General features: G+C 39.9%; 1 protein-coding gene across 3 annotated transcripts in view; it reads right to left on the bottom strand.

Moving 5' to 3' along the window:
- Nucleotides 1–16,920, bottom strand: part of LOC106949757 (RNA binding protein, mRNA processing factor) — a 47,370-nt gene extending 30,450 nt beyond the window's left edge. For 2 of the 3 annotated variants that reach the window (XR_001425448.1, XM_015036237.1), the window contains exon 1: nt 16,414–16,920. Coding sequence is in view for 1 of the 3 variants with exons in the window: in XM_015036237.1 (XP_014891723.1) it covers nt 16,414–16,476 (63 nt within the window). In the remaining 2 variants the exon portion in view is untranslated. The remainder of the gene's footprint in view (nt 1–16,413) is intronic. The other variant, XR_001425447.1, reaches the window with a different exon arrangement.
- Between the last annotated feature and the right edge of the window lie 8,927 nt (nt 16,921–25,847).

Raw genomic sequence — 25,847 nt, 5'->3', positions numbered from 1 at the left:
CCCCCTCGGCAGTTTTATCCTCTGGTTTACATTTGAACTTTTCAACTTGCAGCATGGGTTGGCATTTCTTGAGAATTATACCGTACTGTATATGTTGAGTACGTTGGCTGGGAGGAAAACCCAAACTGAGAGTGGGAGAAGAGGCTTAAGGGCAGCAGACAAACTCATGATGACTTCGATCAGGAATTTGGGCGTAGAAGATGTCTCGTTATGTGAGCCGATGAGGAGAATATATACATGAAGGCTTATTTAAGCAAGAAAGAAACACTTCACATAATGCTTTCAGGCTCTACTGCATCAAATACTATTTTTGGAGAAATAGTTCACAACCTCTGTGATGGAAAACTTCAAAGATGGAAAATTAAGCAGAAAAAATTATTAATAAGCTGAACTCATCAGGTTTGAGAAAGTTTGGGCTCGTTGAAACATGGATCTGAAGACAAACATAAGAGAGGGTACAGAATAACCAACTTAACTGGTAACTGGGCTGTGACTGGGGGGCAGTGTCTTTATATTGCATTATAAAATGAAAAACTTCCCACTTTTTTCACTGTAACTACATCAAATTTACGTCTCTAAACTTTTATCTGACCTTTGTTGCACCTTAAACAAAATGCCTCGAAGAACATGCCGTATGTTGATGCGTTTACAGACTGAAACATTTTTAATTGTTTACTTTTGATGAATTTAAAGAACAGAAAAAATGTTTAATAAATTGGAAAATGTCAGATTTTAACCAATGGCCAACTGACTAGTTCACCATTCGTCAACTTGACAACAAACAGCAAGAAACTCCACTCTTCTAGTTATATATCCAGTTATTGCCGTGTCTGTTTAAATGAATAGAAAATGTTCATTTGTGAATAGAAAATGTTTATTAAAGAAGGCATTTCTCTTTTTTTAACTGGTTGGAATCACAAGATTCCACCTTAATCAGCCATTTAAGGAGGATGCTTTAAAACACAAAGTACCTCGTTTGTTTAGAGCACAAAGACATGTCCAACACTCACATAAGGGCTTTTAAATTTAGAACTGCAAAATTAAATAGAATATTTAAAAACAAATTAAATAAAAACAAAAAAAATCTTAGATATATGTTAGACATAAAAGATGCATCAATACTTTCAAAAGCAAGAAAAAGTTAAAATGGACACAGAATAACGGAGAGAACAACATTCCTTTTGCTCCAGTCATTTAATGAGGAATTTCTAATTTTGCTCTCAATTCTCTCATCAAAGTCAGTATGCGACTCCTTTACTTTTCCAGCCTGGTCAGTCGCACAATGGAAAACCCACCCTCCTTGTCTAAAAAAGGCTGGTGTGAACAACAGCAGCAGCAACAGCTCTGTCCTCACATTCAGACCCATTAGGACCCGAGCTGGGGTTTGGTAAACACAGACATAGCAGCACTATGGAGCACAGGTGCTGAGGAGTCGTTTCATGCTGCTGAGAGCAGATCTAGTTACAGATTTGTAGGCAGCGTAACAGAAAATTCTTTAGTTACATGCGTCTGTGAATCCGTCTGTGCTTAATAAAGGGTCAGCCCAGGACAGAGCTGTTAACACGTATCCAAATGTTGAATGTGACATTCACTGAAGCGACGGCTTTAAATCTCCGTCAAAAGATTCAAGATGTAAGAAAAAAAGTAGCCTTTCTCCAGGCGTATTTTGCATGTATAATACATACAAATTAAAAAAAAATTCTTAAATATGCAATTTAGCTATAGTTTAACCAAAAAGCGCCACCTTAATCCCAGTAAGGCTTTCAGAAAATTCTAGTTTTGTACACAAAGAGGATTTCGAAGCTCCCCGATTCATTAGATTTAAAACTCAGGGGACAAAAGGAGCTGCTGAACTAACACTACACCTCATTCCCAAATGTAACCTGATCCACACCCCCAAAGCCAGAGGCTGATCAACACATAAACAAACGCAGCTTAGCAACTGGGGGAGCAAAAGCATGGTCAGCGTCACCAAGCTCATTCAAACATAAAGTAGAAAAAAAAACAAAAAAAAAAACATTCCCCTGTGGTAACTCTCTCATCACGGCGGTTGTCCTCACTTCACCTCGTCCCAGGCAGATATGTTTAAATCGACTCTCAGGAGGTTCTCCTCACATTAAAAAGTCGGCAGAATAAAATCAATCAGGCTCAAAGCAAATACAAAGACTACACCTTTAAAATGGGGTTGTAGGTGAGTCACCTTTACTTTTCCACCCATCCATTTATTGTTCTTCTCATCTGAGATCAGGTCAGCGGTGTAACAGATCAGGGTAGGGCAACACAACATAAAAAAAAAAAAACATGCAACAGTATTGGTGGATGTTGCAATAAAAGTGACTCGCAACATTTGTTTGTGGAAAAAGTTGCTTCTCATGGCATCTGCTGTTTTGGCCTTGAGGCAACTTGTCGCTCCTTAATGACTTGAGCACCTTTATCACCTCTTAAAACCTTTCGATCCTGCATCACATAACTGGTGTCAGCAAATACACAGGCACAGAAAACCCGAATGCTTAATACTTTAGAAGTCTTTTAGAATAACATGAGTGTAACAAGTTGATATTAGCGAGTTATTTCGTCGAGCATCTGCGTAGGTTACTGGTCGACGAGGGTTCTTTGAGCCAGCTGAGCAGCAGCGCATAGCAACAAGTGGAGGAGGAGGCGCATTTGGATACTTTCTGCTCCACGAAGCAAGAGAAAACTCCTGTAGCTTTCTGTATCTTTTTGATGGAAACAGGTTACAGTGGAGGAACAGCATGATTGTTCTTGAAATACCTTGATACCAGTAACCAAGCGCATTGTTATTGGAAAGTCACAAGAATAAAAAAATAAAGCTACATAGATTTGTGTCATTGCCAAAGTTTAGCAACAATTATTCCTGCTGAAGCAAAAAAAAAAAAAAACATAAATAGAAAACTCATCACACAGGTTTAATAAGACTAGATTAGATTAAGTGTAGTTGTCTTAAAGACAAAGATCATAATTGTCACTTTAACAGGAATTTGGTGTGTGGCATAATAAATCCTTATCTACCCAGTGATCTATCTTGTTAAAAATCTCTAATTGAACGTCTTATCTTTAGTCAGAGTCATTTGAAAACTAGACAAGTTAAGACACACAACAAGGAGTACTCCAGAGCCTTAGAACAATGGGACATTCTTGGCTGCTTCGGACCTCATTCCTGAGACTTTCTGACGTCAGCTATTGTGATATATGAGCTTTTCTTTCCCTGCGTGTCCGGTGTGGAGCTGACTGCACACGTTGGTGATAGAGTGTGGCAACAGCTCTTCACAGCGTACATCTGCTGTTGATTACCGCGAGCGTATTGTGCCGCTAACAGAGTTGTAAAGGGGACTGCCGTCATTGTGAAATTTCATAATCCATTAAACCAAAGTGAAGGTCAGACCAGAGGCCAAGCAGTTATACAAAAAAACAAATCACACACACACACACACAAAGTCAAACCTTCTGCTACCGTTTTACTGGATTTGTTTTACTGCTTTCCTCGTGAGTCACATACCTACATTACCATATTGCTGAGGAACCATGTCCAACAGCTTTGAGTCGTTGACCATTTATGGCGTGTTCACACACGCACAGAGTAGCGCGCGGGCGGGCTTCGATCAGAAACAGCAGCCTTTACCTTCAATAAGCCAGCTGAGTGCTTCGCAGCCGGCGTACCGGCGCAGTTCCTTGGCAACGCCTCAGCGGAGCAAGGCAGAGTGCGTAGCCCCGGGGCCAAAAACATCACATCCTATTAAGGCCACTTCTGCAGCAAGTCCTGGGGGGATCCATGCACCTCTAATCAGAGATCCCTGACTCCACAAGCACCGGATGAGGTCATCACCTTATTGGCTCTCCATCCATGCACCTCCCAGATTTTCTGATGCCACCCTGTTTGTTTAGACCAAGAAAGGGTGCTGTTCAATCAACAACACACAAATGAAAGGCAAGCAGGAGGGAAAAATCTAATCTAATCAAAACTTCACTAAAATTTGGACATAGCAACTAGAATATTTTTCTCTTTCATTACAATCTCCAATGAAAGTTTTGTGCTTTAGCCAACCGAGGTTATGGCATTATGGCATCTAGAGGTGGCAAAGATGACTCGTAGACGTTTAAACCGAAGAAACTGGGTTTAAGTGAATCTGAATGCAGCAGTTTGGATGTCAGTGTTTCAGGAACTCCTGACCAACTGGGACAGACAACATTCCAAAAAAGAGGAAATATGCAGGGAGCAGCAGTTGTGTGGGTGAAAATGCTTTGCCAACGTCACAGATCAGAGGAGAGCAGGCTAATAGGCTGGCCGAAGAAGATAGAAAGGCAACAGTGGCTCAAATAACCTCTGGTTGAAGCAAAGGTATCATCACTATGTCACCTCTGAACATGCTGAACCTTGAAGAAGGTGGGATACAGCCAGATTAGGGGCCAACTACCATGAGCTAAAAACAGGAAACTGAGGCTGAAGTTCACACTAGAAGACCAAAGCAGATTAAAAACAACATTGCCTTGTCCAGTGTGCCTAAATTTCAGATGCAACATCCAGAAGGTAGGATCAGAGTTCAATGTATACAACATGGTAGTTGATCCAACAGTTTAGGCTGGAGGAGGCGGTGAAAACACTCTGCAACCTTTAGTACCAATTAGGTTGTTTTTTTTTAATGCCCTACCATAAAGTAATAAAACTTTAAACAGCATTTAGAACAACTTAACTTTCCACTTACTGTTAGCTAAAGTATCAAGAAGCCAAGAAAATCCTTCAAAACTTGAATTCAGGTCAAGGTTTTTCAGCAAGGAAACTTCATTTGGTCATTTTGTGAGCCAACATCAAGAAGATTCTTTTCAATAATCAAACAACAGAAGTTATTAATGTGTCATTTCTATTCAGCTTGCACTGTAGGCGATGTTGAATCTGCTACACCTTCTGAGTGAAAAGCCTCATTATAGTTTGCTGCACAGTGTAACTCCCGCGTATATTCGGTTTGACTGCGACGGATTGCTATTTTGACCGTTCCGTCCGTCTGTAATGAGTGACACGACCTTGTTGCAATGTGAGGAGATTGCGAGACATTTCCGTCTCCGTCCTTGAATGAAGGTATCAGACAAATAAATGAAAAAAACTGGAATTTCCTTCAAACTAAATAAATGGCTTTGGACACATCATTTACCACTAAAAATAGAAGTGACAACTTGACCATTTATTTCTTTAATAAGAAAAACATTTATTCTTTCCGAATTTGTGTATTTACATTTGAATGCATATTATATATATTTTATAGCAGTTTAACTGATGTAAAATTACTTATTTCCATTGCCAAACATGATCAATAAATCTGATTATGAGATAGTATGGGTAAGTTTAAGTTTTCAGTGTTATTATTTGTTTTATGTGGTTCCTGTAAATCAGGCAAGTTTTCACAAGACCTTCGAGTTAGTGTTTTTTTTTGTTTGTTTTTTTTGTTTGCTATGTTGCTGTGTAAACTCATAAGTTTGTGACCAAATTCTTAATTACAATTTCACTAAGCTTTGCCAATATCAATTTTAGGTGAATTTTTAAGTTAAAAAACACAATCAAGATAATTCAAAAGTGGTTAATAAACCACAATTTATATTTGGACCAGAAGAGAGGCTACATAAAGCAGGGCTTAACTAATAATATACCAATAGGTTTTATCATGACTATTAGGTTTCAAAAAGGTCCACAACATTTGAATCAATCCGAGTCTCATCACTAAAAACTGCTCATTTTAGGGGTTCTTCCTTCAGTAACAACTTTCACACTGAAGAGCATGTCTGTCAGCACAATCATGCGGTATTTAGCAATGATGCATTCAATGATTTGAGAAATATCTCTTTTTTTTAATTATTTTCAACCTGCCAGACAAGGGTCAGGGCTGAAAGTAGTCACCAGTCAATCAGCAGGTTGAGTTTCTCCTGAACTATTTGTTCTTTGTTAAAGAAGTCTTCCACAAATCCTGTTACAATTTTCCTGCAGAGCAATTTGCTGGACTAATGTTAGCATGTTCACCGGCTTTTAATTTGATTTATTCACAAGTTGGGTCGCAACATATTTCAGTGCAGCTTGCAGTTATTAGTGAGCAGTTTAGTAAACCTAGTGCTTTGCTTTCAGAGTTGTTAAATTTAATGACTTGTGTTGGATGAACTAATCTGTGCACAGTGCAGAGCAAGCAAATAGACAGAGACACATAGACATAGCAGCTAATACACTCTGTTTCACTCCGAACACCATTACTCACTTTATGATAGAAAACCCTAAGTCATTAGATGAAGAAAATAAACTGCATTGGCAGTCATGTGTGCAAAATAATACTCTCTGTATTAATGCCATGGATTAAGGTAATTAGCCAATATTTATCACAGTTCTTTGCAATATCTACATTGCACACAACAATATTGTGATGCCTATAAATTTAAATATAAGGTTCAGTTCTAATAGACAGCGCTGACTTTACAAAAGATATCAACCCTGTTACATGAGTCTCTGGGCATCACCTACCCAAATCTCACACTGACTTATGTTATAAATAATGAAACAGACAAAACCCATTAAACTTTCAGCTACATTGCTATCAATCAAAGACTTCCCAGCCGCATCATGCTACACGCCTCCCTCTGCCGCTGTCACGGCTCAGTGTTGGCATCACTCTTCATCATCCTCATAGCTTTGCTTCTTCATCTTCCACGTCAAAGGGCGTGAGGAGTGAGCGACTGCAGGCCCGAGACGTGTCAACCACCATAAATGGACGAGCCTGTCTGTCTGCTAATGATCACGGTTCGCCGGGTCAAGTTTCCCATTCTGGGTCAGAGGTCACAGGTTAGACTCGGGTTGTTTTTGTAGGGCAAAAGGTTAACTGTGAGACTGAGTGCACTCCGGGCGTCACGCCTGAACTCAGAGTGGAGAATGCCTTCTGTTTTTTTTTTTTTTTTATCGTCTCTCTAAGTCCTACGAGTGCGTTTGACGAACAATTACGACTCAGTGAGACTCTGTAAATGTTCCAACAGGTTGACCTTTAAAACAAATGACCTAGTAGGCTTGCACTCTGCTCTTCTTTTGCTCTATTCTTTCTGCCTCCACAAGAAGTTTTCTTGTTTATAATCTGACCTAGAAACAAAAAAAAAATCTGTTCTCTGAATTTCAACAAAACAGCTTCTTTGGCATCATGTGAAAGGGGACACATGCATATATATATATATATATATTTTTTTTTTTTCTTCACAGATTGTCAGCCCCACATCAGTTTGACTCAATTGTCAGCTTAAGAGCTCATCGAAATGACTCTGAAGCAACATGATCTCTTCTTCCTTTCTGACATCTAATGAGTCTCCTCGAATGGACTTAAAATTCCTTAGGGCTCATTAATTTGAACTAATCTCCGCTTCGGTGTTCATCAGCCTCTCCTTTTGTCGCCGGTCGCCTAAAATCGCTGGTTGTGTTGTGGATGGATGAGCTGAGGGTAAGGGAGGACAAATAAAAAAAATAAAAAACACAAAAAAACAAACACCAGATCCTGAGTCATCGGCAACAAAGTGGGTGAAAACGAGTCACCATTTGTCAAATCTTCATCATCATCTGTCACAGTCTGTTAACCAGAACCGTTAGTTTCTGACTTTGGCGTGTTACACTCTTATTGATTCACTATCAGTACCAGAGGTTTGTTTGTGTTTTGATTTACATTTATTTGCAGAAATCGCAAGAGATCCTCTAATTATAATTTATATATTAGGTTGGAATGTTTGTCATTCACCATGTGCCATAATACTGCTAAAATAAACATTAAAATTCGAGCCTTTTAATAGAGTAGAAAAAATAGGGTTAGAGAACACAGCCGCCCGCAAAAAGCTAAAATATTTGAGTACTTCACTAAAAACTTTCTATTTTAACAGTTAAAATGCACATTATACCGTAGCATGCATTAACACACAGGGTGGAAAGTCCATTTGGCACCAACGCAGAAGCTAATATCCATGGTCTTTCTTGCCTCTGTTCATGAGAGTACAGAAAATCACTGGAGAGGAAAATGATTGGCGCTCATGGATTGACTGCTTCTCAAACGACAACCAATAGCGTGTCAGGTAGCGCCCAGGTGTTTCAGCTTAGCAAGCTGCATTTTAGATAGGCCTGATGAAAATATTCACAAATAGGCAGATGTTCTGCAAATACAGAGTTACTTTCCGCAGGAAACTCCACAAGTAGTGAACTGCGATTTGGCAGGGGCCCACTGTATAAATTTTACTTTTCTGTAAGCAAAGAAAATGTGCACGGTCCTTATTTCAGCCAGCTGGCCTGCAGTGTGCACCAACGGAGTGAGTAGCTTCATCTTCCATTCCTTAAATTCACCTGAAACCACAGGAATAGCATGAAGGAAAATGGTGGCGTGTTTCTTTTTATTATTGGACTTTTACAGACCAAGAAGAAAGAAGGTCATCATAAATTCATCTTTAAGCAAATATTTTTTTTTCTGTCCCCTGAAGAAATAAGACTTAGAGCTCTGTAGCTTTAAATTGAAATGCAACTATTGCATTCAGAACTGAATGTAATAACTGATCAATGTTGAGAAATGCTTGAAATACTACATACCAGTTCTAGAAATCTAACATATATAGCGTCCATCTCTCTTTGATGTTCTTCAAAATGGTAAAGACAAGGAAACATGCGATGCAAGTAAGTCAGATTCAAAGCCAAAAATGTTCACAAGAAAAAAATTGCTTGCCTAAACTGATCAAACTCTGCAATCAGAGTAACAACCATCATCTTCAAAACAGCAAGATGATGCAAATGCAACAAAAGGGCTCAAGCATTTCAAGGCTAACTACAAATATTTGCCAATAACTCTTGAGGAGCTGGAGCTAATGTAGGCTTTGGCTGTACTTCAAATTGAATATACGCTGGTAAGATCACGTGATCAGAAAAAAGAGGAGGGAGAGTTGTCAGTCATCGGCACGCCGTTTCCTTCCGGTCGGAGTCCCTCCTCAACTTCCACAAGCCAAAACCAGCCCCTGATCTCAGACATCTTTCACCCTGCAGCCCGATAAAGGATAAGGGGGTACGTCCACCGGGACATAAATAGGGGCAAGCAGGATGGAAACGACGGGAGTAGACAGCTCGGCAAATTATAAACGGTGCCAGGGTGGAGCGAGGGAAAGTGGGAGGAAACGGCAAGAGAGCAAGATAAAGGCAGAGAGAGGGGAGAAAAAGGGTGGGACAAAGGAAAGACGGGAGGGAAGGAAACAGAGGGCAAGGGAGATAAAAAGCAGCGGCAGAGGATGGATGAATGGAGGGAAGAAATTAGATGAAATAGCGAGTCTGAGAAAGAGTAATGAACATAAAAAGGATCTCAATAGCAGGTGTGAAGACTGAGAGCATACACTCCACGCTGTGAGGTGGATAATTATAGCCCGTGAGTGAGTAATATTTAGTAAAGCTGACAGCATGACAAAGGACGGTAAAATGTCTCACACATCTAGGGAAAAAGTTCGCACTTCCTCCATCACAGCGCAGTTTCATCATATCATTAACTACGAAATAAACTGAGATCCGACAGCCGAGGTCTTTTAGGGGAAGCAGCACCAAATATATTGTATATATATATATAAATATATATTCATCTGAGAAGAAAAAGTGGGAGACAAGTAACAGTACTATAAATATATATGTATGTTTTTTTTGTTTTATTCTCACATCTGTCCTGACGACGCTCTGCTTTCTTGTTGTCTTTTCAAATACCTCTTGTCGCGCTGCTGACAAATGGCTAAGATAAGATGACAATTCCCCACAGGCTTTTATAAATAAACTCCATCCTCTCTGACTGTCAGACTGAGCAAGGTTTTATGGTTTCTGTGTGGCAGTAAAGGTGGCTTGTTGACGTCTATATTGCCCTCACCTGACTCAGGGTTTTGTTCTTCTTATTTATTTTTTGTAATATTGTGTTTTTATGTCTTCCTTGAATTGTCACAGGCTGGGTCTACTGTAGATCTTTTGTCCGGTCAGATTCTCCGTCCGTTCGCACCCCATCGTGCCGACCCCTCCTCCCTCAGGTAACGTTTCATGTCACAGAGAGTTAGCGTATCGCCGTGCCCTTTTCATAGATACATCCACACGCACACGGATCACACGCATCCCCAACGCCGCCACCGCGCTGCCCATGGAGCTTCTTCAGCAGCGAGACTCACCCCGCCCCACAACCTAAGAACAACAACAGCAACAAAAAAAAAAAAAAGGTCACGCTTGCTGCCCACATGACCTGCTATGTTGAAGAGGAGACCTGAAGCAGGCCAAGCACAACTCAATTACCCCCCGGGGGGGGGGGGAGACGCACCACGTTCGCTGCTGAATTCGTTTGTGCAATATTCCCTGTAACTTTGAGAACATTCAACAGGTATTAAGGGGGCTCAAGGACCGTACTTAGCAGGACTTTTACATCCGTGATCTTTTCTGTCCAGAAACTGAAGCTTGGCACATCGACCCGGTAATCGGGTTTAATCTTAAGCAGACATAAGACATAGAGAGGCGAACCGACAACAAACAGGTGAAAGGCCAAGCCGACAGTTGGCTGGCAGAGATCAGATGCACTTCATATTCTCCATTTGCCTTTTCCATCCTCCTCCGTTTCTCCACTGACTGTCAGAACACAGTGAAAGAGGCCAAGAAGAAGCCATAATGTCTTTTCTGTTCCAACACGCCGTCGAGAATCCAAAGATGTTTAATGAAATCCAGTCAAACTCCTTAAATCAGCCGATCAGTTTGTCTCTGGCTGATACGGATTAATCTGGTCCAGGTATTCTTTTTAAGTCGATTCTCATTCTGTTTATTGTTAAATACAAAGTTTCTCATGCAAACTTTTTTGAAATATGTAAAGCCACCGTTACCATAAAAAAAAAAAAAAAAACACATACTGCCGGTTCTCTGATATAGGGAGTGGTTAGAAGTGAACCAGCAGAAAATGAAGGAATTACAAGATTGTCACCGTTAATCTTTCATCAAAGCATATGAACCTAACTTTTATCATTTTTGAACTACTTGACGAAAAAAAGCTTTTACCAACATAAGTTGTAAAATATATACATATTTACCTGCTTATTTGGAAAAACTTGCATAAATAAAGGTCTTGTGTTACCTTTGCTCATTAGTAAGGTATCAATTAAAGACAAAACCCACAAATATAATGTAAAAAATTGCTCCTATATATTAAGGTTATACTATGGTTTAAATACATTACACCTTCAAAACTGCAATAAATTTTAAAAAATAAATAAAAAGGATGAGGTTTGAACTGCTTTTAGAAGTCGGTCAAAGTATAAAAATCTTCCTTCCATTGTATAAAATGTCAACAAAGTGCTGCCCCTCCCCCACATACTGCTGCTACCTGGCAGTAAATTGGTATTGGTAAGAAGCTAAAGGAGTAACACTTATTATATCAAAAATTATTTTACACCAGGTAAACAACAAGCATCTTAACATCACCATTTAGTTCAGTAGTCTGACTAGTTAACAAGCCAAAACAAAACTATTATTCCAGCTCTCTATAAAGAGAAAAACAAAAAAATATGGATAATACCCCCCTCCCAAAAAAAACAAAAAAAACAAATGATACTGATAATGTACCTATGATTAGAGCTGCACTGATTTCCAGCTTTACTTGAGATCTGATTGGTTACAATTTTTCTGAGTTACGAACTATAGTAAGACAAAGAAATCTGCTATAAGTACTTTTACTTTGACAAAAGGTCGTTTAGTAGTGATAGAGAAAACTGGTTGATTCCAGTATCTTTCTAGTGGACTGGTGCATTATAACTACAACCAGAAGTAATGTCACATTTTTTTAAGCTGAATTCGGTAGATCTGTTTTCCGTAAATAAACAAAAAGGTACAGTTGTTGGAAGTTTTTGCATTAACTGAAAACTGGCTGTTTGAATTTATTTGAGGGTCTTTTACCATCAGAGTATCATACAGGCATCAGTCCCACCATTTACCATCATCTATGAATAGGTTTTTTTGGCTGCCAAGTGAATGATGTCTCCACTTTATTTACTTCGTTTTCTCTGCTTGCCCTTTGTCTTTAAATGTCACCTTTGTGTTAACATTAAAGTGTGTTGAAGTCTCAGCGTGCGTAAATATCGGTCCCCATTATAAATAAGCGAACACGCATGCCATATCTCCCTATCGAACCCTTGTCATATCAGATTAATACAAGTCTCCTTTAGGGTCCGACCCAGACGTCTTGTCCAAAAAAGGTCTGGAAACCGGCCGCGGTCGAAACGTATCTCTGACAGTTACCAGCGTGTCACCTCAACTTCATCAGCAGCCGAGTGCTGCGAAACGTGAAAGCATCCAGAACACCTGATAATCGTGCTTATCGCAGGCAGCTCTCCAGATTAGATGCTGCAGGGGCCGAAACCCCTCCACCCCCACACGCCTCCTCCTGCATACCTCGCCAGCAGCCAGACCATGTTTGGTGAGCGCCGGTGCACGCAAGATAAACGTTAAGCATCGTCGACGGCGTGCGAGGTTGAGCAACGGAGCCGAGCTCGCAGCAGCAGTGCTTTGCTGGTGCGAATCAGTGATCCATTGAGGCGCAGGCTGTGCAAGAGCGGGGAGGGAGGGCGTGATGTTGTTCAGCATGTGAGAGTCACACCAGCCGGGCTGCTGAACTTTGCCTCTCATAAGGTTACAGTTTACAGTTGGGCAGTTAGGATTCAAGGAAAGGGAAATTTAAAAAAACGACGCAGAGAAAGCCCCAACTCGCGTTACTCTTTGCCTTGCTGTACAAACATCTACATCTCTCTGCACACTTGTGAACAAGTGGAAAAAACAATGACCCGAACCTCTTTCCTCCCTCCCCCCCTCCCCCCCTCCGCAGCTCAAACAACACAAATCATTAGAGCAAAGACAAAGTGGGGCTGTCCAACCTTATGTTAATTCGTCCAAGTGAATGTAAGTCTCGGCCAGTCTGGACGAGATCCAAACATTTCTACAACATTAGATTCCTCTGGCCATTACTCTCCCCGTCTCTGTGTCTGCCTTTCACACAGACAGTCCTCGTCTGGCGGTGCAGCCCGTCGACAGCACGGAATTTCAATTTCGAAAGAGTCCAGATATTTATCAAACAAACGGTACGAGGCGGGGGAAAAAACAAACGTTTTCATCAGAAATACTGTAATAATGACTCTCTGTTATTCAGTCGGGAATATTTCATACTATATCAGAAAGCAAATCATCACAGGTCAAGGTCATAGTATCTGATAGTGTGCGGTCAAAATTTTAATTACAACTGCAAAAATAGCAGCGAAAGTTCACTTTACAAGAGCAGCTGCAAATCGTTACTAATGTTTCAGCTCCAAGTCAAAGATATGACATGAATGCAGGATGAGCTGATGACTAGGAATCAAATGTAGGTTTTAAAAGGTCCTGCTTGGAGTCAAAATGCACAAAATTCTGATGTAATTTAATGTTAAGAGCTTTTTATCACTCTTGTTTCAATTTTATTTTCTGGAAACAAAAACGCGTAATGTTTTGTCCATTTCGTCTGTTGAAGTTGGTGATAGACCAACTGACTGGTTGACAAACTAAACTTGTCCATTTCCATTAAACTCCTGAGCCTCTGAGACCTGAGAGTCAATCTACCTGCTGCTGGAGATCAGAACTGGCTGATTTTTCTTGATCTGCTTTTTTTTTTTTTACCTTATTCTTCAAAGGCACTTAGACCACAACTCCCATCAATTCTGGTCGAAAAACGCATCAACAAACAGCAAATACTTTAACGCACTTCTTCAAGTCTACCACAAACCAAAATAAGTTTCATGTTATAGGCTTTGATGTACAAATGGGAAATTCTTGCATTTTGTCCTCTGTCAAGGAAACTGCAGCATATTTTTATCGTTACACTGTTTTTATATGCTACAATTAAAAAGAAAAAAAATCCAGATTAGTCAAAATCTAAATTCGGTGTCGGTCAGAAAAAGCCTGATCGCTGCATCTTTATACAAAACCAACGATAAAATAGATACATCTCTATGTTATTTGAATTTTATGTCAAATTTAGACAAGGATATAACAAAACCATTATTCTTGTCTATTACAACTACACATGTACCCTTTGTAAAAAAATAAGCGTCCCCCCCCCCACACACACAGTGGGAGGGTACTACATCATCTGTCATAGTGTAATCTTTGGTGTGTGGTTTTCTATAATTCAAATAATTATAGGACCTGGAACCAGATCATTTGTCAAACAGGCCACAGGCACAGATTCCCATCATTAAAAAAAAACAATATATTCTAATACCCAAACATTATATTACGTAAAAGAGTTCAAACTGAAAGAGAAAACTAATCAAAAAATAAATAGCAATTAGCATAAGAATTGGCATTGGTACTGGCAATTAAGAAATACCTAATTGGTACATGTCCAATTAAATGGACAAATTCTCAATATTTTCAGGACCAAACTGCCACTGACTCAATAAGCTGTTTGCTTAAATACACACATTTGTTTGGTATATTTGAATTTGACAGTATTCAGGATAGAACTGAACTGCCTTCACTGTTATGGATTGTACTGGAAGGAACTGCATTGATTACAATTGAATTTGGACCGACTTGGATTGTAAATAATCAGCCGCGAATTGACCTGCTTGTCCTGTAAAGTGACATCTGTTGCCACATAAATAAACTAAGCTGAATTGAGTATGTTTTGAATTTTTAAAAAAATGGCTGTGACTTCAACTAGCAGAGATAGAACCGCGTCCCAGAAGACGACCTGTCAAACAATCCGATTCATGAGGTCAGAAAGACTCAGACTGAACTTCTTAATTTCTCATCCTCTACCTCATCCGAGAAGTGCATAAACATAAACTCCCTGCATCTGTAGAAACCCTTCCGAGCTCGGGACCAAATATGGCATTACATCAGTCCGGGGCATGTTTGGCTATTCAGTTACAAACTGACGAGCCCTAATCAGATTTACTCCAAATATCTAACATAATCTGATACACCTTTTCTTGCAAGCTCGAAAATAACAATCCCTGTCCTTTGAACGGAGACACATCTGTGCCAAAAGCAAAGACGTACACAACCAACCTAATCGGAGACATTGTTGAACCAGACCGCGCAGCGTTTACAGAAACTGGACCATCATCTTATCTTTATTAGAAAAGATTATCTCACATTTTTTCCCCAACAAACAGTTCTGCTGTGCTTAGATGGAGGAGGTAACTGTAATGCAACAAAGACTTATTGCCTGCATGTTGCAGCAGCAGTTGTTTGAACTTCAATGACTCCTCTGTGCTTCTCTGAACTCTGATTCACTTTGGCTCAGAATCTCTTTTATAGTTGTGTTTAGAGGTCCAAACTTCCTGTTATTATTATCACCATTGCAAAAATGTTTACATAAACATTGTCTCGGTTATCTAAGGGTAAAAATGTGAGTAATTTGTTGAAAACAAAAAGCATATGAAATAAACACAGCTCTAAAATGTTATTGAATTAAGCTAGATTTTTTTTTCCATGTCTAAAAGATTAAAAACCTAAAACCATCAGCAACAAGAGGCTTAAAATTGTGTGGGTTTTTTTTACATTTTGCAACCATACTAGCAGGCTCTGCTTCATGTAAACACCTCTGTTTATTCATTACAAAACAAATATAAATGAAGAAACACATCTAAAATAAATACACCTAAAGTTTTGATGATTTTGGACTAAACTATTTTTTTTAAGCATTTAATTTTCATCTCATTGTTAGCCTGATGTAAAAGCACTAATTACTAAATGCAGGAAGTGAGATTTGCAAGATTATGTGTGAATGGTACAGGCAATTAGATATTCTCACTTTTTCCTCTTTTTTTTTTTTGCCGTCAATATAGAATGAAACAAACAAAATACCCGAGCTGAAAACTCATCATTACTATATATGGACAGTGACGTCATGAACTGAAGCAAAAACTTTGCGAGGACAGGTTGAGGTGTGTACAGAGCAGAGCATGAAAAGCTGCGTCTGATTTCAGTTTTTCTCTCTGCTAGTCATTTCTTGAGCTCGTCATTTTACTTGTGAAAATAAAGTCCAACCAACTTTACATTTCTGCTTTCACGCCAAATAATCAGCTGTTTCTCTTTGTGTTTTCAGTAAAGAATAGAAGAATAACGAGGGGGGTCGGGTAGGGGGGGGGGAAACTACTCGCATCAGGAGGTCTGGTGAAACTTTTACGAGTTTATAGAAACTCCGAAGTGAAGTGAAGCAGTTCAGACACTTTCGGACAATCAGGCTAAAAAAAAAAAAAAAAAAAAAAAAAAAAAAAAGGTGGAAATTCCCAGAGGAAGCAGCTCGAACCTGATTATTAAGCGTTAAAAAAAAAAAAAAAAAGCAGCAGCTCCTGAGCTCCAGGTACGCTGGTTATACATACCTCCTCTTCGTGGTTGGTGAATTCACTCTGCTCGTTTTCCTTCTCGATTTTGTTGTTATTCATTCTGAGTCGGACTCTTTGTTGTTTTTCCTCACTCGGAAGCTCGTCTTCTTCTTTTTTTTTTTCTTGTTTCGCTTTGCTCGTCTCCTTCCTCCACAAATTAAATTAAAAAGCACCCTCCGACTGGACCCGAGCCTTTGGTTCTTCCCTTTAGTTCGGAGACATTAATGATTTGCCTTGTTTGTATTATTCAATCAAAAGGAGTCGGTTCAGCTGTGAGCGGCGTGTGTGTCTGGGCGCTCGGATATTCCCTCAGCATTCCCTGGAAAGCTTCTCCGCAGGGCTCCTCTTGTTGCTGTTTCCCCCCCGAAAATGAAATACAGTTTAATGTTGAGCGAAGCGCGCCGCAGGCAAACTTCTCTCCCCATCCCACCGTCCGTCCCTCCGCGCGGAAGGAGGCGAGGGAGGACGGAGAGGGAGGGGTTTTCTGGGTGGGGTAGAGGGCTGGAGGATGCGCCGCAGCGGCGTTTATGGAGGTTTTATCCACCGCTGGAAGAGCTACAGCGGCAGGGGGAGAAACAAAAAATCTGCACCCATCACCTTTTGGACCAGCTGGATGTTATTTTAGTGACTGAAACATTCCTGAAATATTCTCCTAAGGCGCTGGCTTATGTGGTTATTTTATTTATTTATTTTTTTTTATCTGACTGCCTGCACAAATTGCTGAGTCGAGGGGGTTGTGGACAAAAGGGGCGACACAATTCTTGCTTCTGTTTGTCTCCTTGCGAATGTTGCGAACTTCTTTTGAACTTGAGCTTTTTTTTTTTTTTTTCCCCATGTTACAGCCACAAACCAAACTTCAATGGATTGTCCCGACGGCTACTGCAATGGTTATAAAGTAGTGCAACACACCAATTTTGATAAGGACCAAAGAGAGTCGGCATAGTGTTGATTTAACTCTGCAGAATTTGCTGTGTGAATAGGAAGAACGTGGCAACAAATAAAAAATATGAAAAAAAAAAGAAAACACATCATAATTCAATACTTTATACAGCTACCATCGTACAACTTTGAGTCTTTTGTGATACAGGCTTCAGCCATCTAGAAGCTGAAATTTTGACCAATGACCATCTTGATTTGATAAGTATGGACTTTAACTGGGCCATCCTGACACATAAATGCTCTTTGATCTGTTGTGTCAAACTCATTTTCATTTTGGGCCACAACAATATCATAAATGTTCAAAAAGATGATAGAATGTATTATTAAACGGACCTGGTAAGAAACAATTAAAATATTACAGGTTTCTCTGTATTCAACGGTATTAAGTAATATTTATCTTTTCACATTGATGGAATTCAGCAATACATAAACAGACACTGATTTGACTTGACTCATAAAATAATACTGAAGCACACAAGTCTCAAAGTTCGACTGAAATAGTTATGGTGGCCTGGATCTTGCCCAAGGTTCTCGGGTTTGGCACGTGATCTAAACCGTCCTAAAATGGAGAAGATCGAACTGATTAATTTATGTTCTCCTCTTGGTTACCTTCAAAACTTTACTCACTCTCTGATTTCCTGTATCTTCTTCCTCTTTACAACTAAGGAAAGTGAAGATCAATCAAAATTTGGCCTTACTTTCATTTTAGCAAGTACCTGGCATGCCGAGGTGAGTGAATCTTCATCACTGGAGACATCATAGTGATGTTAGATTTAGTAATGTTGTTATTGGGTCATTGCTGCAGTATCTGAGATACAGCTGTGTCAAGCGGTTAGCTGTGTGTGGTATGCATGACATAGTGAGCGGTAGCGATCAAGACACAAATTTTACTTATTTTAAATCAGTAGTAGCCTGATCAAAATAGGAAAGTACAGTATCAGAGGTCTTGTAAGGTGACGTCAGAGCCTCATAGCATAATGACAAATACAATAGGTTGACAGGAATGTTAAGATAAAGATAATGTTAAATTAACCAGATAAACTTTAGCTTATTGTGGTTTCCCCCAACATACTCCAATGATCCAAATAAAAACACATGTAAAATACATCAGAAAATACATAATAATACATATATTTAGGGCTTTTTCCACATTTCAACATATTTGCCCAGAAGTATGAAGATGGCTATAAGCCTAAAAGTTATTTTGACTGTGACTTTTGCTGTTATGATACGTGTCTGTTCCAGCAGGTTCAGGCTAGGCGCTTGTAAGAGTTTCAACTTTACCTTCAGGAAATTGGAGTATCATGAAAAACTGCAGTTTGCTTTACTGATTCTTAGTTGTTTTTTGTACTGTAGGCATGACTTTCTCAACAAAAGCAATCAAACTTTATGCAAACTCTGCAGTAGCCTGTTTAAAGAGTGACTTATTTTTTTTTTACCACACCTAAATGGGGTGATTGTCTAACCTTTAACTAGGCTGCATGACAGCGTTCATCATGAATATGGCATCATGAGACAAGTTGTCACCCAGTAGCACATGTGCTACCTCAGCGTCTTTGAAATGCAGTATTCAGCATAATCCATCATCAGTAAAGAAGAAAACATCAGTAGACACAAACAACCATCAGCCTAATTGTTTAATGCGTTTCATGTGTGTTCATTGTCTCAAAACGTTAAGTGGCGTCTCGTTTCTTGTCGGGCAGCGCTAATCTCCTCGATTCCTATTGCATTTCAGGTTGGTCATCGCAAGCGAGACCTGGAGAACCTGCGAGGTGTTTAGAAAGCCTTACTCGTGGTAATCCCGCCACGTGAGCTCACCTAAGTCTGTTTGATTTATGATTTCTGAGTGCAGAAGCAGCCAGGCCCCTGGAGCCGTGGAAGCGATGTCTCAACCCAGCGGCAGAGATGAGAAAACACTGTAAAGTTTACAGGCGCGCCTGTTACAGCCTACACAGCAAAAGGCGCAAACAAAACAGCCTTTAACAGCAGCCATCAGGTGACAAGGCACCTTCAAACACTCCCCAATATCAAAACATTTATTTTGAGCAGCTGCCTCGCTCAGTGTTCTGCGAGTTAAAGTTCGAGAGCTGACAGTAGTTCTTGACTATACGTTTACGTGACATTTATTACACGGGACAGACGCTCGCTTCGTTTGACAGCCGGCACTGAAAAAGAAAAAAAAGAGAAAAAAAAGTCAGGGTTTTTTTTTTTTTTTTTTGCTGCACTTGCACCTCAAAAAAGGAACAAGGAAGGAGGAAAAAGTAGTCGCCGTGGCTCAGTCTTCTTGGATATTTCTCCTCTTTGCTCCTCCCCAATCATGTCTATATCAATTACACCTCATCTGAAGCGTGCACAATGAAGAAGGGACATGGCAGAGTCTTTTTATGCTGATGAGAGGCAGTTGGGGATGATGGGAAGGAGGGAGGCTGTCGGAGTCTTCGAAGCAGATAAAAATGGAAATCTTCCCCCGTTTGCCGTTCACCACCGCGCTATCAAAGCTTCCTGCTGGAGTCTGGGGAACAACGCGGGGGAGGAGAGGTGGAGAGAGTGGGGGAGATGTCCCAGCTGTGTTTGACAGGTCTCAGAGCTGAGCTGTGTGGTCTGATGCTCAGAGAGAGAGGGTGGTCTCCCCCAAACCCCCGTAAAAACACACACACACACAAACATGGAGAAAAGGGGGGGCGGAGAAAGAGGAGCAGCTAGGAGAGAGTTTGGTCACGGTGTCCTGGGTAACATGTCAGCGAGCTTTGACGAGGCCCAGCCTTACATGAAGATATCTGTGCGTTATCTGCAGTAGCTGAGCAGAGCGCAGCGTCAGTCAGGGTGCCTTCTAATTTTAGACATGACAGGGAAACAAAGGAGACCATGCATATTTTCAAAATACATTTTTAAACCGGCCCTAATTAAATTACGCTGCTGTGGTTTTAAGGAGTCAAACCGCCTTCAAATCTTTAAAAGTACCAACTACTGCAGTTTTATTTGCTTTTTATACATTGATTTGACAAGTTTTTGTTTTGGTTTATCCCGATGTGGCCACAATTTTCAATTTATTTTATTGACACAAAGCAGTAAAAATTGGACACACACACACACACACACACACACACACACACACACACACACACACACATATATACAACACTAAGTTTTACGTTATGTGGAGCTCCACCTCAGCAGACAAACTTGACCTGGCAACCCGAAGCTCAAAAAAACAAAAAAGAAAAAATGTTAGATTTGTTAATTGTTGTGCTCAATGACCAGATTAACTACTATTAGCTACATAAAATATGACAAGAATGTATTTCTCTGCAACACTTTTGCTAACACAAGTCGTACAGCACTGTATGTGCAACCGATTTCATGAGGTGCAAGTGGTCAGAAATGAACATGAGCAGTAAAACGGGGAACAATATCAATGTATTAAAGTGTGTGGAAATCCTCCTGGATTTGGAGACTAATGTCTTACTTTCCAAAAGGCCAGTTACAAATACATGAACAATTTCCTCTGTCAGACTCTACAGATCAAGACGCCTTTTGCTTTTGTACATGTACTGGAGTGTCTGTCAAGTATAATTTAGTTTCAGGGCCCCATCTCTTTTCCTTTTTTTTTCAGTTAACTGTAAATAAATAGTTCAACAAGGACGCAGATATGGAAGATTGAGACACAAAATCACATTCTCCAATTCTATGATCTGAATCACTGACTCACAGCTAAAAGGCCAGCTTGATATGAGCACAGAAACAAGAATCTATCATGACACATTGCCAATGTATTGACCTGCGGTGGACCCCTGAGGTTGGACGCCTGCTGTTCTTAAAGTTCACTCAGTTGGCAGTCAGATGACTCAAAAATATCTGGTCTATGCGTTATCTTTTTTTTTTTTTTTTTTTTTTTTTTTAAATGCCCAAGAGGCTTAGTACTGTTCTTTAAAGAACTAACCACATCATTTATGATCATAAATTAAAACAAAAACACATGGGAGTGGGAAACTTGTCCATCCAGAGGTCAGCTGTAAAACAGGCAGGTCTGGCTGAGAACATGACAGCAGCTCAGCTTTTGGCAGAGAAACACTCCTTACCCTTCTAGAAGAAATGTGTGGTAAGTGTCTCTCACTGGTTTTTGAGCCAGGCCATTCCATTGTTTTGACTCACCAAAATTCAGTGTTCCTCTTTTTATGCCGTTGTGCCCTTTGATCTTCCCGTAAGATCACTAATGAGCGATTTATGGTCAGATTGACCTGCTCTAATGTGCCTTCGGAGGTTTGGTATTTCAGAGGGGAGTTTTCACAGCCAAATCTTTGTATGACAAAAAAGTTACGACAAACATTTGCTTCAAAAATTTAAGTGGTACACCTCAATGTCTCTCCGTAGCTGCGGGTCGTTTACATCCAATATAACAAGACTCTGGCAACAAGCCAGTGGATGCTTGACAGGGCATTTCATTTGCAAGATCTTCATTTCACTCTCATTTTTTTTTTACCTACAAAAAAAAATAAAAAAAATGCTAATCTGCTAATTCAGCCATTCTTTAACATTTTCGTTCAGATTGTCCAACATGGAAGTGAGGCCCGCTGACAATCCCAATAAGCTCTGTAGACATGCAAACCTGCAATACTGTTGAAACAAAGGGAAAATAAAAGATGTCCAGTCTGTGGTTTTGCTTTGACAGGAACAAAAGATGACAAGAGAAAAGGAAAAAAAAGAAAGAGAGATGTAAATATCTTGAGGATTCAGACAGCTAAACCCTCCCTGCACCACTGTTTAAGGCTCGCTGTGTTAAATTTAACTTTTTTTTTTTTTTTCTAAAGTCCCTAACCTGCTAGAACCAAATTTGGGCTACGCGGTGTTGTAGTTGTTAAGACTGATTCCTTACAGGAAGAAGAGTTTAAATTAAAGGACTTAATGGAGTTTATAATGCATACATTCTCTTCAGGTACACCCTGCCTTCCTACCACAGTCAAAGCACGTGCATGTTAGGTTAATTTGTCAAGCAAAGTGAAAGCGTGTGCATGTCCACCTGTCCAGAGTCGGCTGAGCACTGCGTTTCTCCCATTGACCTTGGGAGATGACAATAAATTATGAATTGCTAGAACCAGATTTTATGAGTACAGTCGTACCTGACTAAAGGATACTTATCCAAGCTCATGGCGCATATATTGATATTCAAACTTTAGGGGATCTGTACATCTGCGCTCATTTTTACTGCCTTTAATTAACCAAGATATTTCAGGGCGGATCAAAGTGATTTAAAATCCCCAGGCAATGCAACTGGTGTGACTTAAAACACAGGTTTAAAAAAAAAAAAGCACTGCAGCAAACTCGAAACTCTAGTTTCTGCCAGGAAATTATTCCTCAAGAGCAAGTCAACAACCAGAACTTTGGGTCCAGCCAGAAACACGGACGTAATTGTAATGCCCGGAGATGTTAATTGCAGAAGGCTAAAAAGAAATCTACTGTTTTCAGCAAGCCCTAATGCGCAATACTGCATCACCAGTTCAACATGAATTCAAAACCTTGACGACACACATTTGACAAACACCAAGTTAAAGTCATCTGAAATTACAGTGCATATCCAGTTACTCATATATGGAAAGAGCCACAGCGCGTTTGTTGTTCAGACACACAAATAAGCGGCAACAGTTGAGCTGTCATTAGACTGTACATTAAGATTTTATGGTCCAGTGAACGGTGAGGGTTAAGCGGTGGCTAAAGGCATTGTTAAGCATGTCTCCGAGGCTTGAATTCCCAAACGTTGACACACACCCCTACGCAAAGCAATATAACGTTCTTTTTGACTGCCTGCGAGTGGCCTTAAAACGTCTGAAAGCAGGTTAAAGGAAGGATATGTAAAGTCATATGTTCTCTCCGTGTTGCACAGAGAAGCCAATAAAAGGTTAAAGTAAAACCAGTTCCCTGGAGTCTTTGTCCTTCTCAGCACCTTTAAGGCTCACTGAATCATTTGCATTTGAAAGAACACGTTTGCTTTCTGCGGCTTAGTTTAGAAACATAGTAATAAATGTTATATTAACCTTTTACTTACAGCATCATAAATCTTCTGTTGCTATTTTTCATCAGCTTTTGGATATCTTTCCTGAATTCATTCTTCTATGGTGTTATATCACATTATCATCATGTCACGTTAAATTCGTCATAATGGGCACTTTCCACATCAATTACAATTCTTTGAATCTTCTGATGGCAGATGATTATTAAACTCCCAAATTTTTTTTTTTTTTTTTTTTTTTTACCAAATTCTGGGCCGTTTTAATTAGCTTCACTTATTTTATAGGCTATTTACAAGTATATAAAATATTTTAAAAATGTGTTCTATTTTTGGATGCAACACTGTTGTTTGCTATAGTCGTTTGCAAATTTTTATTTTTTGGGTGTGTGTCACTAATATCAACATAATTCTATATTTATTTTTTTGCCATTTTAGCTGTCTTGAAGTGACTGATGCTAACTTGCGGATATGGCTTCCAATATAAAATGTTTTAAAATATGTAAGTATCCAAGGAAAATGTATATGCTGTAGTAATAACAGTCAAAAAACACAACATACTGTTCTAATATCATAATACTGAAAAAAAAAACATTATTTTATTCTAATAGTCATGCACCAACATTAACTGACTGGTTTTTAAAAGCATTATTCAGATAGTAGGGAAATTATATTTTGATGTGGGCATGTTTTGAAATAATATAATAAAAGATATGTTGGCAGTAATAAAGAGAATAATGATGTCACCCTCACAACTCCTACATTTCCTTGATAATTAGGTGAATATTTAAAAATATGCCCTAATTATTGGTTTCAGCGAAAGATTGCCATTATTTATTGAAATTACCTTATTAGCACGTGTTATGGGATATGTCAATTTCTTTCGTATAGTTTTCAAATACGTTCGCAGCTTTTGAATCAACATGAATATTAAAAAGTGGCATTGCTCAGATTCTAATTTTACAGCAGGATTTCAAGTGAAATCTGCAAATGTGAAACCTACAGTGCGCCTTGCAGAACATATCTAGGAATCATTCCCTGTGGGGAATCTGTAGAGGTTTTTACCTTCAAAGTAGCCGGTAACTTTAGTTAAATCTTTTCCTGTAGAGCCACGCTGACTAAAAAGGTATAATATCCAGTGGTTTCTGGGTTCCTGTTGTCATGTGATTAATTATTTCTGTGGGACTGCAATGGAAATCACTGTGGCCTATAGGTCACATTTCAGTTTTAAAAGGTGGAGTGGACCTGGATGTAAAGGTCAGCTGTCAGAAAGCCTTTATCCTCCCAAAGCAACTGGTGGCCTGCGAGCAGGACGGGCTGCAGAGGAGAGCGAGCCGCTCAAAGCGCCATCATGGCGCAACAAAGAGAGGAGAAAACTGTTTCTATGGTGAGACATTGTGGTTAAAAAGCTAAAAGCTCCAGGCGCATCGTATCACCGACGGAGGTTGCAGAAACCCATTGAGCTTCTTTACCCGTTTTGTGATGAGGCAACCACAAACTTCCACGTATTCCGTTTAGATTTTATGTTGAGCACCTGAAGTAGAAGAAAAGCAATGAACGTTTTTTTTTTTAACTATTTTCTCAAATAATGATGCACAAAAAAAATATTTCGCAGTGAACCCCCTTCACTCTGGTACGTCTAAATAAAACTCGTTGCTGTCGACTGCCTTGAGAAGTCATGTGATTAGTCCCAGATGCGAATGATTTAAATCTCAGTTGTGTTCTGAGCTTGAGGCTGGGACTTATTGATAAAGGAGGCTGAACGGAAGAGCTTCACTCTTCAGATTTCCTTTCTCCCATCTTCTAAATCCTGACTGGCGTAATATTTGCATGACCAAATCCTGAGTGATGAGTTCATGGAAAGAAAAGCAACAACCCGACCCCGACTCCCACACCCGGATGTAGAGGCGGTCTGCCTTTAAAAACCTGTCGACTAATTCAGTTTTATAACAATATAGAAGTATAAATAGCTCCTTCCAAATTTAGAGCGAGCTTCTGAACTTCCTCTCAGATTCCTGGCTTGGGTTGGTGTCCTCTCAGACATTTTGCCAGTGCAGATTAAAAGGCCACACAAGCGCCCCATGACGCCCTTATCACTCTGCACATCCGTGCAACTGTGTGCAGCATCTGTCTTTCTTGTCATGCTAAAGTAAACTGAGGCTTTAGCAACAAGCTTTCCTTTCCTCTCCCCCCCTTGCCACCCTCATTCCAAATTAAAACGATGAGGAGCCTAGATGTGGCCCCGGCTGCACTCCTCCGCAGAAATAATTAGCTCCCGGTTGGTGCGCGCTCCTCGTGGGACTCCACAGTGACATGTCCAAATGAGTATTGGCAGAGAGCGACACCAGCTGTGGGTCTCCGACAGAGGGAGGGGGGGACTGCTGTACTGTGGAGCGCTCTGCTCACTGAGCACGACACGATGCCCCTTAAAAACCTTTGTTTTTCTTGAGCCCCTGGAAACTCTGACATTCGAACCTTTCCTGTCAGGTGT

This window comes from Poecilia latipinna, unplaced genomic scaffold (genome assembly GCF_001443285.1).
Source record: "Poecilia latipinna isolate Pla-1442-1.1 unplaced genomic scaffold, P_latipinna-1.0 Scaffold361, whole genome shotgun sequence".
NCBI lineage: Eukaryota > Metazoa > Chordata > Actinopteri > Cyprinodontiformes > Poeciliidae > Poecilia > Poecilia latipinna.
The sequence above is the reverse complement of the archived record's forward strand: the minus strand, read 5'-3'. Positions and strand labels throughout refer to the sequence as shown.